Source organism: Anabrus simplex, chromosome 1, assembly GCF_040414725.1.
Source record: "Anabrus simplex isolate iqAnaSimp1 chromosome 1, ASM4041472v1, whole genome shotgun sequence".
NCBI lineage: Eukaryota > Metazoa > Arthropoda > Insecta > Orthoptera > Tettigoniidae > Anabrus > Anabrus simplex.
The window spans coordinates 737,996,658-738,014,577 of NC_090265.1; the positions used below are offsets into that span (position 1 = coordinate 737,996,658).

The 17,920-nt window shown below is 40.5% G+C and overlaps 1 protein-coding gene across 5 annotated transcripts in view; it reads right to left on the reverse strand.

Annotated features, from left to right (window-relative positions):
* Positions 1-17,920, reverse strand: part of MED23 (mediator complex subunit 23) — a 507,528-nt gene that overhangs the window by 434,782 nt on the left and 54,826 nt on the right. For all 5 annotated transcript variants that reach the window (XR_010858539.2, XM_067136121.2, XM_067136122.2 and 2 more), the window contains exon 3: positions 7,303-7,435. Coding sequence is in view for 4 of the 5 variants with exons in the window: in XM_067136121.2 (XP_066992222.1) it covers positions 7,303-7,435 (133 nt within the window). In the remaining variant the exon portion in view is untranslated. The remainder of the gene's footprint in view (positions 1-7,302; positions 7,436-17,920) is intronic.

Sequence of the window (17,920 nt, forward strand, 5' to 3'; positions counted from 1 at the left end):
TCTGGACTTCGGCCACAGTACATTCATGCTAGGGGGAGTAAACATGTCTTTTCTTTATGTAGACTGTGTTGAGTCGTGATATTCAAAGAAGTACAGAAGATTTATTTCATCACAAGGAGGTACATATTTACAGTGATTTATTAAAATCTGATGCACCATCAAGAGCTTCACATACCCTTTCCATCTAATTTCTGACTTCATAGAAGGCTGTTGTTGTTTGAGTCATCCCATATCTGCTCTAATCTGCTTGTCATAATCGTAACTTGGTCTACCCCCGGCGTTCTTACCACTTACATCTCCCTCAAAAACCAACTGTACAAGACCTGGGTGTCTTAAGATGTGCCCTATCAATCTATCTCTTTTTCTGGTCAAATTTAGCCAAATCGATCTCCCACCAATTCGATTCAGAATCTCTTCATTCGTGATTCTATCTACCCATCTCGCCTTCAGCATTCTTTTGTAACACCACATTTCGAAAGCTTCTATTCTCTTTCTCTCTGAGCTAGTTATCGTCCATGTTTCACTTCCATACAATGCCACACTCTAGACGAAACTCTTCAAAAACATCTTTCTAATTCCTATATCGTACCAGAAACGCTGGTCCAAAACAGAGTTCCCGATGCTTGAAGTTGAACTACGTGCGGTGCGCTAGCACACAGCCGGCTACAGCAGGTCAGCTGTGAGCAATGTGGAACATGTGACATCACGTCCTGCATATCTTCACAGAACTCGAAGATCCAGTGCATAGAAACGGAAGTGAGGAATCAGTGGAAGCCGGAAAAAAAGGTAGACGTCAATCTCAAGATCACCAAAAAATGTTGGCATCGAAAAGGAGAATCTTACGTATCACCCAAATGGAAATATGTCGAAGGAAAGAAATTCAGTGGAAAAGATTGTGGTTGTTGTAAGGGATGTGTGACTTCATTAAATACAGACAAGAGGTATGCTTCATTTAAAACATTTTGGGGTCTGGGAAACTTCAGTATACAGAACGCTTACCTCTGCGGACTAGTGAAATGTGTTCAGGTTCAACAGCGACAACCAAATGAAGATGAAGGCAAGCGCAAGGGACCAAAATAAGCTATGTACAAGTACTTCCAGACTGTAAAAACAGAAAGCATTCTTGTTTGCAAACAGTTTTTCTTGGATACCTTTTCCATTTCCAATGGCGGGTTAATCCGTGCACTAAAGAAAGGAGAACTAGGGCGAAAAAGGAGAACTAGGGCGAAAACCAGCAGAAGATCTGAGAAGATAAAAAAACAAAATTCCCGAGGATGTTGTCAGCATTGTAATGGACCCCATTATACAGTTCCCATCTTACGGAAGTCACTACACTAGGGCACACAAAACTAATAGGAAATATCTTAGCCCTGATCTCAATATTAAGATCATGTACGATCTTTACAAAGAACTGCATTGAAAATCAGGTGCCAGAAAGAAGTGTAGTGAACGAGAGTTTTTACAGGCGTACTTTTAATGAAAGATTCAATTTATCGTTCCATGCTCCAGTGAAATATTCATGTCCTACATGTGACTCTTTAAACCTGAAACTTTTGTCTCCAGAAGAACCACTTAAATCTGAATTGGTAAAGAAACAAAATGAGCATTGGAGGAAAGCAGAAATGGCACGACAGTCTTTGGCAGAAGACACAAAACTCAGTCAAAGAAATGGAAATACAGCCATAACTTTCGATCTTCAGAAAGCACTGCTTTTCCTGAAGGTATCAACAACAAAAGCCTATTATTTGAGGAACTTGTATGTGTATAACTGTGGAATTCATGATCTCAAAACAGACAATGGCTTTATGTACATTTGGGATGAGACTTTGGCATCAAAAGGCTCCCAAGAAGTAGGTTCCAACTTTCTAAAGCATGTTGAACTCCATGCCCATGATGCTCATCATGTGATAGCATACAGTGACTGGTCAAAATCGGAATTCCAAACTTGCACTAATTTGGACAGAGATTGTAAAGAACTCGAGAAAGGAAATCCAAGTGGTTGACCGTAAGTTCATGCTATCAGGACACTCCTTTCTTCCAAACGATCGAGATTTCGGAGTTATCGAGAGAAAATCAAGAACTGCTCAAATTTTCACTCCAGATGATGGGTGTAATACCATTCAAAAGGCAAGGGGAAAACAACCCTTTGCCATTTATACGAGGCATGTTTTTTAAATAAGTATCGTTTTGATATTCCGCCGATACAGCGCTGTAGTCGGCATTCCGTGCATGCATGCTTTGTACCTGCATCTATTGGCAAGGCTGAGACGCCATTACGGCTATAGTCGCCCTTGTGTACGTTTGTTGGCAAGCATTTGAAATGGCCTCACCGATCGAGAGTCCCGCCGACTGTGAAGTCCGGTCTGTTATTCGTTTTCTGAGTGCAAAAGGTTTGAAAGCTATCGATATTCATCATGAGATCTGTGCAGTTTACGGACCAAACATTATGAGCGATAGAATGGTTAGAAAATGGGTTTGAACATTTAAATGTGGCCGCAAAGATGTGCATGATGAAGAACGGAGTGGGCGACCTTCAGTCATTAGTGAAGATTTGGTGCAGGCAGTTAACCGAGCAGTGAGAGAAAACAGACGCTTTACGATTACGTCGTTATCTGACGTGTTTCCTCAAGTTTCTCGAAGTGTTCTTTATGAAATTGTGAGTGAACGATTAAATTACCGAAAGGTGTGCCCACGCTGGGTACCGAAAATGTTGACGAAGGAGCACAAAAGCACACGTTTGGACAGTACCTTAACTTTCCTGGAGCGTTACCACGAGGAAGGTATGCGTTTTTGAGTAAAAATTGTAACGGGGGATGAAACCTGGGTGGCCTACGTTACACCTGAATCAAAACAGCAGTCTATGGAATGGCGACATTCAACTTTACCCAAGAAAGTGAAGTTTAAGCAAACAATGTCAGCCCGGAAAATCATGTGTACCGTGTTTTGGGACAGAAAGGGGGTGTTACTGGTGGACTTTTTGCCCCGTGGTGAGACAATCAATTCAGCAACGTATTGTGAGACCTTAAACAAATTGTGCTGCTCAATTCAGAACAAAAGGCATGGCATGCTCAGTAAGGGTGATCCTTTGCTTCATGACAACGCCCGCCCACATGCGGCTCATCAAACCCAAGACCTCATCACATCATTTCGCTGCTGACAACTCTATCATCCTCCATACAGTCCCGATCTTGCACCCAGTGATTACCACTTGTTCCTGCATTTGAAGAAACATATGGCCAGCAAACGCCACGATGACGATGATGGTTTGCATACAAATTTTTATTTTTCTTATTCCATTATTCTTATTCTTATTGAATAGGTGGAATAAGAAAAATAAAAATTATAGCAAATTTCAATACGGGTCTAAACATGAGAATAGTTACATGCAACAAAGACGATGATGGTGTCAAGGTGGCTATGTTGCAGTGGCTGACAAATCAGGCGGCCAACTTCTATGAGGATGGTATGCAAAAGCTCATTGTACGATATGACAAGTGCCTCAATATTGGTGGGAATTATGTTGAAAAGTAGAGTAATGTACAGGCTTTCGTATAAAAATAAAATTGTTAAAAAATCTCTGTTTGTTTTTCATTTATTTCAAAACAGTACTTACTTAAAAGACCTGCCTCGTAGAATGGCTCTGAATGATTTTGTCTCAACAAAAGACATAGAGAAAAGTGTAACATTCATTAGGCTTCATGTTCGATGGCTTAGTTTTCAGAAAGACTCTCCTCATCTCACTCTCTACAATGAATCTCTCGAAGGAATCCCTTTCAAAACTTTGAACATTACTCCTTCACATCGTGTTCGTGGCCATCCGCGTTTGTCTGGTGTTCAACTCATCCCTCTCAACAACGCTGTGCGACCTGTCACCGAGGCTAAGAAGAGAGACATGATGACCCTTCTCCCATACATCCCTTCGGTACACCACACTTTCTTCAATCAACTGACAACTGTGAATTCGGCTGTGGAGTATGGACCTGATTATGTCGACCCATTACAAGAGGAAGATGATGTAGATTGTGAAATTGAGTAAACTGGCATCTTCCATTATAAAGTCTGTTTAAATTTCAGCATGATAATTTAATTTTCAGAAATTTTGACATTTGGGTAAAACAATTTATTTATAATTCATAAGTGTCCGTATTGCTGAACTATTAGACCAGATTGCGTAGCTAGTATTTAACAACAGAGCAATTATTTTAACTCAATCTGTGAGAGAAAAAGTTGTAATGGAAGCGTATGTGCAGTTTCACATCTACTGTACAACATTATGTTTCGTTAACAATTATTTTATGAATACATTGCCATATCAGAGGTTAAAACACAACCTATACATTTTCCTTCTACTCAACTTGGCCAAAACATTTATCAGAAGAGTGGTACAACTCTTGATTTGTACCACTTTACCTTTCGCTATGAGTAAACTGCTGACAGGAAAAGTGGTACTCTAAATTTTAGGAACGATAAAAAGCAATTTAAGGAATAAATAACTAAAATGTCTTTATTCAATATAATTTTAATATATCGTCTGCATATTTCATCAAATGAATCATGAATTCTTGTAAAGCCTGAATTTACATGAAACGAAACGTGAAACATTTCATTTCTCAGAATGGGGAAAACTGACTTAGAATACTTTGGCTTTCAGCGGCTCAATTACGGGTAGCAGTTCAAGATGCGTGGGTCCAGATCCTTCCAAAACAATGCCAACACCTTGTAGAGTCGATGCCTCACCATATTGCTGCCGTTTTGAGGGCTCGCGGAGGAGCAACTCATTATTAACATCACATTCAGTGTGCTCCCATGACTTTTGGCCACTCAGTGTACTTGCCTTTCTTGATGCAAACAGATGTATCCACTATTCCATCTTTCTGTGGATGTGTTGTATGTAAATGACAATGTGTATTAAACGAACACAAACACCCAGCTCTCTAGCTAGAGGAATTAACCAGACAAAGTTAAAATCCCTGACCCTTGTCAGGAATCAAACCCGGGCTCTGCGATGCAAAGGCCACTACGCGTGCAAAACTTACTACATCCTAGTAGTATTACTCTCTCAGTTCATATCTGTACTTATTATGAAAGGTACCAACTCATACTCAACCCTAGTAAAACTCAGGTATGTGCCTACCAAATGAAACATATGCAAGCTAATCAGAAACTTGAAGTATTCTGGAATGGTACGTTATTGGTTCACTGCTTCCATCCTAGGTATCTAGGGGTCACCTTGGATCGTACACTTACATACAAGGAGCAGTGCCTTAAGCTCAAGATCTCTTCGAGGAACTGCCTCCACCGTAAACTGGCAGGGACTAACTGGGCCACCCATCTCCAAACTTTTTTTTTTTTTTTTTTTTGCAAGTTGCTTTCCTTCGCACCGACTCAGATAGGTCTTATGGCAACAATGGGACAGGAAAGGGCTAGGAAGTGGAAAGTAAGTGGCTGTGGCCATATTTAAGGTACACCCCCAGCATTTGCCTAGTGTGAAAATGGAAAACCACGCAAAACCATCTTCAGGGCTGCCGAAAGTGGGGCTTGAACCCAAACGTTAAGAACAACAGCACTGGCATTATGCTATTCAGCAGGAGAATATGCCTGTCCTGTGTGGTATAAGTCAGCCGATGCAAAACAGGTTGATATTGCCTTAAATGAGAGTTGCAGAATTATTTCAGGTTGTTTGAGGCCAACTCCCATCAATAAAGTGAACTATCTGCCTGCGACTGCTCCATATGATATCAGAAGAGAAGTGGCTGCCAACAATGAAAGGAGAAAATCATCTACTATGACCTCACACCCACTCTACGGATATCACCCTGTTGAAAGGAGATTAAAACCGAGAAAGAGCTTCCTAACAACTACTCAACCATTACAAGGAACAGTTGCAAAAGCACGAGTTGCCATCTGGAAGAAGAGAACTAATAATTTGATCGAATGGATGGAACAGAAGGAATCTCTACTCTTGGCCACACAGAGAACTGGGCAATCTGGAAGTCCCTGAACAGACTGTGAGCTGAAGCTGCAAGAACAACGGACAACTTATACAGTGGCATTTCCCAACCAAGACAGTACTTTATGATTGTGGCGAATTTCAAACAAAACAACATCTCTTATGTTGTCCGTTGTACCCATCCAGATGTAGTACAATGAGTCATTCAACTCAAGCTAATTCAAGTGCTCTCAAAATGGCTAAGTTCTAAGCCCTTCCCTTTCCATGTAATCGAAGTTGATCAACCAATGATTCATCTGTGGACCAAGTTTTTTAATCCCTTGTACAGAAACATTTGCCCTTTTAAAACAAGACCTACAAGGGAACTTGTCCTCTCCATTGGGCATCCACGATTCATGAAATACAGAGACAGTTACAATGGCCATTGGGAACGACCTGTTTTAAATGCTCCAAAATCAACTCCACACTTCCCAGAAACACCAGTTAGTGAGTTTGTTCTTCCAGAGGCATCTTATGAACGTAAGTGCAAGAGTTAGTGTACATGAAGTTGCTCTACATTCGCAAACATGCTGGCAAGAATGAGATTTTAAATACGTAATTTATTTCTATTTCAGGTTTACATCCAATCTCTACAGCAAAATTTTCTGATCTGCGCGTCCTTAGATTATTTTGTGGACCAGAGGGAAGATCATTCATTGATACACTTCCTCACTATTAATTGACAGGTTATTTGTTAGGTTTTGTTAAAAGTGACATTCCTCTTTATTTACGTGATAATGTGTTCAAGACTGACATTCCCTTTATTTTCGTGACAAATGTGTATTTACTTCATTTTCCATTTTTTTTTTCAATTATAAAACTTAATTCTATATTTTCATTATTATCTATTTACAATACCAATACATTAGGCTAACATTACATAATATAATACTTTATGTACATGTATTATTGTAGACAGTATTAAAGGTTGAAACTTTCAAATTTAATTATCTCAGTTTGTACAAGATATGACATTGCCCCTTTTCCCCGTGTAACCTTCAATTATTAAAGGCTAAGTTCAGTACAGAGTGTCCTGGGATGCAGAATAGAACAAAGTTTGATGTATTATTTTTTGATAGGTGTAAAAATCTTTATGTCAATTTGATTACCTACCGTAGGACTGATTTGATAAAGAGGAGTGCAAGAATAGGAAACCTGGACTGGGAGAAAATAATGTAAGAGGAATGGTGAAAGGTGGAAAAGTGCCAGCAGGAGCTGGATAGCGGGAAAGGGGGAGGATGATTATCACCATGTCTATCATTCACTCCTGCTTCAAACCTACAAGTGCAGTAACACAGAACCAAGTGCATTACCTTCATTATTTCACGAACACCCTTGTAGTCCACACCACCAATTATCCTCCTGATGAGCCGAAAACATTCAATCCAGAAGTCACCCTGTTGATACTGCATCTTCTCGCAGGCAAGAATGCATTCGCACACCATCCTGCGTAAGAGAGAAATAATGTTTTTAACAAGGGAGTTCAACTACTGAAATATAAAGTACCTAACACAACATTACTGAAGCAATGTATAGCTTTTAAATCAGTTTTCTCAACATACAAATATCAGACTGTATATACAGCCACTAAAAGTTTTATCACCGGGCGAGTTGGCAATGGCTAACAGCTTGCATCTGGGAGACAGTGGGTTCGAACCCCACTGTCGGCAGCCCTGAAGATGGTTTTCCGTGGTTTCCCATTTTCATACCACGCAAATGCTGGGGCTGTACCTTAATTAAGGCCACAACCCCTTCCTTCCCACTACTAGTCCTTTCCTATCAAATCGTCACCATGACCTATCTGTGTCGGTGTGACGTTAAGCCAATTGTAAAAAAAAAATTGTTTAATATGTTTATAGCTTCTCAAGCATTTTGAATTTTAAATTTAGCATTACATAGCATTTTAAGTTTCCCTGAACTTTTACAGTATTTACAGAACGTCTACAGAAACTGCAAACACCATCCAACAAGATTCATTACATCCTCAGCCACACAAATAAGCTGCCTAATACAGTATGATTCATAGAGTTTCTGTTATTCCTCTATCCAAAAGAGATCATAAAAGAATTTGTATTTTATTAATGTAACAGCCAGAAACAATGGCTATGGTAAACAGTTTGTGGACAAAATAAACAATAAAATAAAAAGTTGCTTTACGTAGCACCTACACACACTGATCAGAAAAAGAAAAATATTTATGAGCCCATTATTCCAGCCTAAAAAGAAAGCTTATGGCCTGCAAAAGATCAAATTTATTGGCCTGCTAGTTGCAATCAGAGGCATAATTCCAAGGAAATTTCTTACATTCTCTCATGCATTTCAACTTGGTGAAAGAAGTAGCGCTGACTGCTTTAAAGTCATCAATTAGCATTTTACACAACCACCTTCGCTGAGATGCTTTATCATCTATTTCTTTGTAATCTTTTGGACTTTCTTGAATATTATTATTGTTTTGTTACACATTGGGCCAATTGCAGAAACGGTGTTTAGACGATGTCTATGGTTAAACAATGCCTAAGTATGGCTGCCGCACTGCAGAAACGTTATTTATCACTTAGACCCTGTCTAAAACCGATGTTTATCCTGCCATGTTTAAACACTACCAAGAGATCTGTTTAACCTCAAATGAGAGGAGTGAATCACAATCAGAGGTTATGAACCATGAAACAGGTAATTTGTATTATCATGTTGCGACGATTCCGGGAAGGAAGGTTAGTCCGACGGCCTCTCTGTGGGTCGCCCACTGCTAAATCACGGCAATTCATTTGAAATGTACGGGGAAGTAGAGCTTAAAATAAGATTTCACTTTTCAAGAGACTTGTTTCTTGATACTGACAAAGGGACAGTCCAGTAACTGCCAACTGGAATACAATTCTTGGCGACCAATATATTTTATTATACATGGGGTAATTTACATGGAATTATAGGACACTTCGACTACACATGTCAGAATTACTTGTCCCAATCGTCAGAGGGCTGTCACATACATCAACCGGGAGCGATTCACTTATATTTACTGCCAAGTAAGCAGACATAATAGTGAAAACTAAAAAGTAGGTTGTATGTGGTTTATATATATATAATCGTCACGCTAATTCAGATAAGTTTTCAGCAACTATGAGATAGGAAAAGGCAAGTAGTGGTGATGGTGGTGATTACTGTTTAAAGAGGAGGACTGGGGAAGAACAGCCATGGCGATAATAACAGCCCTAGTATTTGCGTGGTGTAAAAATAGGGAAACTATGGAAAACAATCTTCAGGGCTGCCGATGACGAGTTTCGAACCTACGATCTCCGACTGTATGGCCTGTACAACACATTCAGTTACACAATACTATTAGTAGTATAATTGGACAGTTCTAGCGCCACCTCCACCTCAGGCTCCCAGATGCCTCCTCCACCTCCTCCGCCGCCTCCTCCTCCGCCGCCCGCGGGAAATTTGAATTTTGGCGGGAAATTTGAATTTTGGCGCGAGATTTGAATTTGTAAACAAAGCCACGTGCTTTTTGACAGCTGTCATCGACAACAACGCATCGCTAACCTCACTGCTGCCATCTTGACGGGCCTAAACCTCACTAGTGCCAACTTAACCTAACTAGCGTGAGGTAAACAAAGCCACGTGTTTTTTGACAGCCACGTGCTTTTTGACAGACAACAACACATCGCTAACCTCAGTACTGCCATCTTGACGGGCCTAAACCTCAGTAGTGCCAACTTAACCTAACTAGCGCGAGGTAAACAAAGCCACGTGCTTTTTGACAGCCACGTGCTTTTTGACAGATTTGTAAACAAAGCCACGTGCTTTTTGACAGACAACAACGCATCGCTAACCTCAGTACTGCCATCTTGACGGGCCTAAACCTTAGTGGTACCAACTTAACCTAACTAGCGCGTGGTAAACAAAGCCACGTGCTTTTTGACAGCCACGTGCTTTTTTGACAGCTGTCATCCGCCATCTTTAAACTACAGAGCACCGTGCTGCCCTCTTTCGTCACCTGTCATCGGCAGTGCTGCCATCTTGACGGGCCTAAACCTTAGTGCTACCAACTTAACCTCACTAGCTCGAGATAAACAAATCCACGTGCTTTTTGACAGCCACGTGCTTTTTTGATAGCTGTCATCCGCCATCTTTGAGCACAGTGCTGCCCTCTTTAGCTACTTACCTTTGAAATGTGGTGGCGGATAATTTGAAAAATACTTTTGGACAAGCAGCCATCTTTAATCCAGAGAGAACAGTGCTGCCCTCTATGTGGTGGCGGCAAATTGAAAAATTCCACGTGCTCTTCTTTGAAAACAAACTCACGTGCTTTTTTGACAGCTGTCATCTGCCATCTTTAATCTATAGAGCACAGTGCTGCCCTCTTTAGTTTGAAATGTGGTGGTGGTAAATTCCACGTGCTCTTGTTTGGAAACAAAGCCATGTGCTTTTTTGACAGCTGTCATCCGCCATCTTTAATCAACAGAGCACTGTGCTACTATCATGCGGGCAATTTCATCACCTGTCATCCGCCATCTTTAATCCACAGAACACCATGCTGCCCTCTTTGTGGCTACTACCTTAAGCACGTAGTAGCGGGCAATTTGAAAAGTTCTGTTAGCTATCATCCGCCATCTTTAATCAAGAGAGCACTGTGCTGCCATCTTTAGCTAGATACCTTTGAAATGTGGTGGCGGCAAATTGAAAAATTCCACGTGCTCTTGTTTGGAAACAAACTCACGTGCTTTTTCGACAGCTACCATCCGCCATCTTTAATCAACAGAGCATAGTGCTACCCTCTTTAGTTTGAAATGTGATGGCGGCAAATTCCACGTGCTCTTGTTTGGTAAACATAGCCATGTGCTTTTTTGACAGCTGTCATCCGCCATCTTTAATACAGAGAGCACCGTGCTGCCCTCTTTATCGTAGTAGATGTAAATTCGTCACCTGTCATCCGCAGTGCTGCCATCTTTAGCTAGATACCTTTGAAAAGTGGTGGCGGATAATTTAAAAAGAAAAATTCTACAGCAGCCCTCTCTCGACGCTAATTGCATAAGATGGCGGCTATACATGACTCCTTAAGGGTGCTTACGCAAGATGGCTGCTATACACAGGTTCTTATGAGACGCCGTTGGGATGCTTGCGCAAGATGGCAGTTATACATGGCTCCTTATGAGATGCCCTAGGGATGCTTGCGCAAGATAGCGGCTGCTCTTATGGGACGGCTTAAGGGTCCTTGCACAAGATAGCTTGAGACGCCCTAAGGATGCTTGCGCAAGATGGCGGACACAAGATGGCGGCTATACACAACTCCTTATGAGACGCTTTAAGGGTGCTTGCGCAAGATGGTTGCTACTCTTAGCTTAGAGGCTAACGTGTCGTGATAGTTCGATTCATTAAATTTAGGGCTTAAATGCAAAATGTTAAATATATCGAAAACGGTGCACCGTAGAGCAAAACGGACAAAATTTTTCTGCCTAATACTAAGGTTCGCAGTATGAGGAACAAGAAAATCATAGTCTAATGATGGGATCAACGGTTCGGTTCCTACTTAGGCCCTTTGGCATTTGCTCTGTTTTAGCTTGTATTGAAGCGAGTCTTCGTAACATGATCAGGTCTAGCTATGGTAGAGAGTATAACGTACCGTGCAGGTTCGGTTCATTAAATTTGGAGGCTTAAATGCAAAATGTTAAATATCTCGAAAACGATGCATCGTAGAGCAAAACGGACAAAATTTTTCCGCCTAATACGTAGGTTCGTAGTATCAGGAACAAGAAAAAACATAGTCTAATGATGAGATCAACGGTTCGATTCCTACTTAAGCCCTTTGCCATTCGCAGCTATCTATTTCTACAAGATGGTGGCTGCTCTTATGAGAAACAAGATGCCTTGAGACGTCCTAGGGATGCTTACGCAAGATGGCAGACACAAAATGGTGACTATACATAGCTCCTTATGAGACGGCCTAGGGGTGCTCGCACAAGATGGCGGCTACTCTTATGAAGAAAGCTAGCTTAGAGGCTACTGCGCAAGATAACAGCTGCTGTTATGCATGTGGTGGAGGGCAATTTGAAATTCTATGTGCTTAATCAACAGAGCACCCTGCTGCCCTCTAGAGCTGAAATGTGGTGGTGGATAATTTGAAAAATTCTTTTGACAGCTATCATCTTTAAACAAAGGCGACTATACATAGGCTGTTAAGGCCTTATCATTCTCCTCCTCCTCCTCCCCCTCCTCCTTCTCTACCTCCTCCGCCTCTTATGTCATGGCATAGCTTTATATCGAACAAGTTTAAACCTGCATCGCGAAGGCAAGCGTGTGCAGCGATAACATTATTGTACATGTTTAGACTTTCGAAACATAAGAAGAGTAGAATCAAACGCTGTACTCGATACATGTGATCAGAACATTGATTGATGCGTTCAGAAAACAAAATAAGTGATCAAGACTAGAATCGAACAATGTACTCAATACATCAAGTGTTTAGAATATGTCAGGGGATACGCTTGTTCTAAGAAGATCAGATTGAAACATAACAAGACTAGAATAGAACACTGTAATCGATGTTGTTAACTTCAACATGTGATCAGAACATTGACTGATGTGTTCAGAACACAAAATAAGTGATCATGACTAGAATCGAACACTGTACTCGATACAACATGTGATCAGAACATTGATCGATGTGTTCAGAACACGAAATAAGTGATCAAGACTAGAATCGAACACTGTACTCAATACAACATGTGTTTAGAACATGTTAGGGGGTACCCTTGTTCTAAGAAGATCAGAATGAAACATAACAAGACTAGAATCGAACACTGTAATCGATGTTGTTAACCTCAACATATGATCAGAACATTGTTTGATGTGTTCAGAGCAAAAGTACAATTTTGATGATTTGCGCAGCTAACTCGCTCGGTAAACGATATAGCCAAAGTATATCTTCAAATTATTTACCTTCCATCATTCGTCTTGTGTGTAAAAATCAGTTGAACAAGTTATCGCATAAACATGGCTGAAAAAAAATCGTGATAGGGTATGGAACCCAGGAGTTACATCTTATCAGAAGGGCAAAAAGGATGAAAGGACTCTTCCTCCTCCTTACCGCACATTCCTTGGCTAAAGGGCTAATGGGCTAAAGGGCTAATGGGCTAAAGGGCTAAAGGGCTAATGGGCTAAAGGGCTAAAGGTGCAACAACCTCATCGATCGCTATCAGCAAGAACGCTTGTACTTTGTTAAGTGTAGAAAATTAATCTTTATTGGTAAATGGTTTTATGTTCAGAACAAGGAATGGAACCTAGGGGTTACGTCTTACCTAATAAAATCCCCGAGGTGCGATGAGTTACGTTTTTCGAACTAGTGTTTGGAACACTGAACTTTTCAAGATGGCAAGAGTGAGGTTAGCAATGTTCTGTTGTTGGATTTTAAATTCCACGCTACAACATGCATAAGGTGGCAGCCCTTGAGGTTTACTCCCGTAAAGATGGCAAGAGTGAGGTTAGCAATGTTCCGTTGTTGGATTTTTACAATTCCCCGCTATAACATGCAAAAGGTGGCAGCCTTGAGGTTTACCGCCGTAAAGATGGCAGCAGTGAGGTTAGCGACGCTCCATTGTCCTTCAAAGTGAGGTTAGGGTTCGTCAAGAAGACAGCTGTCAAAAAAGCACGTGGCTATGTTTACCAAACAAGAGCACGTGATCGTGACGTCACGGTCACGTAATCAATCCTTAGCTCGACGTCGCTAAGAGCAGCATTAGGATTAGCTATTCTTAAAAGTCTTGGGAACAGAGCAGCAGTATGAACTGCTATGTTTTAAAGCGTGTACACATTACCTATCGACTTTGCATGTATCGACTCTCGTACTAAACTTCTGCAGGTAGATTGTGCTGCTATCTTAGCATAACTTATACGCATGAACTTAAAGTACAGAGAATAGCTATGTCTCAAAGCGTGTACACATTACTTATTGATTTTGCATGCAACAAATATCGTACTAAACTTCTTCCTCTAGATTGTACTGCTATCTTAGCATAACTTATACACATGAACTTAAAAGTAGAAAGAATAGCCATGTTTCAAAGCGTGTACACATTACTTATTGATTTTGCATGCATCAAATATCGTACTAAACTCCTTCCGCTAGATTGTGCTGCTATCTTAACACAACCTATACGCATGACCTTAAAGTAAAAAGAATAGCCATGTTTCAAAGTGTGTACACATTACCTATCGACTTTGCATGCAACAAATATTGTACTAAACTTCTTCCGCTAGGTTGTGCTGCTATCTTAGCATAACCTGTACGCATGAACTTAAAGTACAAAGAATAGCCATGTTTCAAAGCGTGTACACATTACTTATTGATTTTGCATGCATCAAATCTCGTACTAAATTTATTCCGCTAGATTGTGCTGCTATCTTAGCATAACCTATACCAATGAACTTAAAGTACAATGATTAGTCATGTTTCAAAGCGTGTACACATCAACTATCGAATTTGCATGTATTGATTCTCGTACTAAACTCCTTCCGCTAGATCGTGCTGCTATCTTAGCATAACCAATACGCATGACCTTAAAGTAAAAAGAATAGCCATGTTTCAAAGTGTGTACACATTACCTATCGATTTTACAAGCATCGACTCTCGTACTAAACTTCTTCCGCTAGATTGTGCTGGTATCTTAGCATAACCTATACGCATGGCCTTAAGGTACAAAGAATAGCCATGTTTCAAAGCGTGTACACATTACCTATCGATTTTGCATGCACTGACTCTCGTACTGAACTTCTTCCGCTAGATTGTGCTGGCATCTTAGCATAACTTATACACATGGCCTTAAGGTACAAAGAATAGCCATGTTTCAAAGCGTGTACACATTACCTATCGATTTTGCATGCATTGACTCTCGTACTAAACTTCTTCCGCTAGATTGTGCTGGCATCTTAGCATAACTTATACACATGAACTTAAAAGTACAAAGAATAGCCATGTTTCAAAGCATGTACACATTACCTATGGAATTTGCATGCATTGACTCTCGTACTAATCTCCTCCCGCTAGATTGTGCTGCTATCCTAGCATAACCTATACGCATGACCTTAAAGTAAAAAGAATAGCCATGTTTCAAAGTGTGTACACATCACCTATCGATTTGCATGCAACAAATATCGTACTAAACTTCTTCCGCTAGATTGTGCTGCTATCTTAGCATAACTAAGATGCATGAACTGAAAGTACGAAGAATAACCATGTTTTAAAGCGTGTACTCATTACTTATCGATTTTACATACATCGACTCTCGTACTAAACTTCTTCCGCTAGATTGTGCTGGCATCTTAGCATAACTTATACACATGAACTTAAAAGTACAAAGAATAGCCTTGTTTCGAAGCGCTTACACATTACCTAATGATTTTGCACGAAACGACTATCATACTAAACTTTTCCCACTAGATTGTGCTAAAATCATGTAAGTGTGCTGCTATCTTAGCATAACCTATCGATTTTACATGCATCTACTATCGTACTAGACTTCTTCCGCTAGAGCATGTAGCAATCGCCTTTGTGTATCCCTAACCCATGTGCACGAACTTAAAGCATAAAGATGAGCTATGTTCTAAAGCGTGTACACATCACCTATCGATAATGTATGTATCGAATATCGTACTAAACTTCTCCTGCTAGAGCGTACGAGTATCGCTTGTGCGTGCACGAACTTAAAGCATAAAGAATAGCAATGTATAAAAATCTTGTAAACAAAGCAGCAGCATTACGTATAGTCAAGATTAAATGCGTGCACACATCATGTATCCATGACGCACACAGTACCAAACTTATTCCATTAGAATGTACAAAGTTCGCATGTGTTTGTGCTGCTATCTTAGCATAGCCTATGTGAATGAACTTAAAGCATAAAGAATAGTGATGTATAAAAATCTTGTGAACATAGCAGAGTGTTAACTACGTAGGTGTAGACATTGAACTTTGCATGCTGAGGCAGCATACTACGTGACCGTGACGTCACGATCACGTGCTCTTGTTTGGTAAACATAGCCAAGTGCTTTTTTGACAGCTGTCTTCTTGACGAACCCTAACCTCACTTTGAAGGACAATGGAGCGTCGCTAACCTCACTGCTGCCATCTTTACGGCGGTAAACCTCAAGGCTGCCACCTTTTGCATGTTATAGCGGGGAATTTTAAAAATCCAACAACGGAACATTGCTAACCTCACTCTTGCCATCTTTACGGGAGTAAACCTAAAGGGCTGCCACCTTATGCATGTTGTAGCGTGGAATTTAAAATCCAACAACAGAACATTGCTAACCTCACTCTTGCCATCTTGAAAAATTCAGTGTTCCAAACACTAGTTCGAAAAACGTAACTCATCGCACCTCGGGGATTTTATTAGGTAAGACGTAACCCCTAGGTTCCATTCCTTGTTCTGAACATAAAACCATTTACCAATAAAGATTAATTTTCTACACTTAACAAAGTACAAGCGTTCTTGCTGATAGCGATCGATGAGGTTGTTGCACCTTTAGCCCTTTAGCCCATTAGCCCTTTAGCCCATTAGCCCTTTAGCCAATGAATGTGCGGTAAGGAGGAGGAAGAGTCCTTTCATCCTTTTTGCCCTTCTGATAAGATGTAACCCCTGGGTTCCACACCCTATCACGATTTTTTTTTTCAGCCATGTTTATGCGATAACTTGTTCAACTGATTTTTACACACAAGACGAATGATGGAAGGTAAGTAATTTGAAGATATACTTTGGCTATATCGTTTACCGAGCGAGTTAGCTGCGCAAATCATCAAAATTGTACTTTTGCTCTGAACACATCAAACAATGTTCTGATCATATGTTGAGGTTAACATCATCGATTACAGTGTTCGATTCTAGTCTTGTTATGTTTCATTCTGATCTTCTTAGAACAAGGGTACCCCCTAACATGTTCTAAACACATGTTGTATTGAGTACAGTGTTCGATTCTAGTCTTGATCACTTATTTCGTGTTCTGAACACATCGATCAATGTTCTGATCACATGTTGTATCGAGTACAGTGTTCGATTCTAGTCATGATCACTTATTTTGTGTTCTGAACACATCAGTCAATGTTCTGATCACATGTTGAAGTTAACAACATCGATTACAGTGTTCTATTCTAGTCTTGTTATGTTTCAATCTGATCTTCTTAGAACAAGCGTATCCCCTGACATATTCTAAACACATGATGTATTGAGTACATTGTTCGATTCTAGTCTTGATCACTTATTTTGTTTTCTGAACGCATCAATCAATGTTCTGATCACATGTATCGAGTACAGCGTTTGATTCTACTCTTCTTATGTTTCGAAAGTCTAAACATGTACAATAATGTTATCGCTGCACACGCTTGCCTTCGCGATGCAGGTTTAAACTTGTTCGATATAAAGCTATGCCATGACATAAGAGGCGGAGGAGGTAGAGAAGGAGGAGGAGGAGGGGGAGGAGGAGGGGGAGGAGGAGGAGGAGGAGAATGATAAGGCCTTAACAGCCTATGTATAGTCGCCTTTGTTTAAAGATGATAGCTGTCAAAAGAATTTTTCAAATTATCCACCACCACATTTCAGCTAAAGAGGGCAGCAGGGTGCTCTGTTGATTAAGCACATAGAATTTCAAATTGCCCTCCACCACATGCATAACAGCAGCTGTTATCTTGCGCAGTAGCCTCTAAGCTAGCTTTCTTCATAAGAGTAGCCGCCATCTTGTGCGAGCACCCCTAGGCCGTCTCATAAGGAGCTATGTATAGTCACCATTTTGTGTCTGCCATCTTGCGTAAGCATCCCTAGGACGTCTCAAGGCATCTTGTTTCTCATAAGAGCAGCCACCATCTTGTAGAAATAGATAGCTGCGAATGGCAAAGGGCTTAAGTAGGAATCGAACCGTTGATCTCATCATTAGACTATGTTTTTT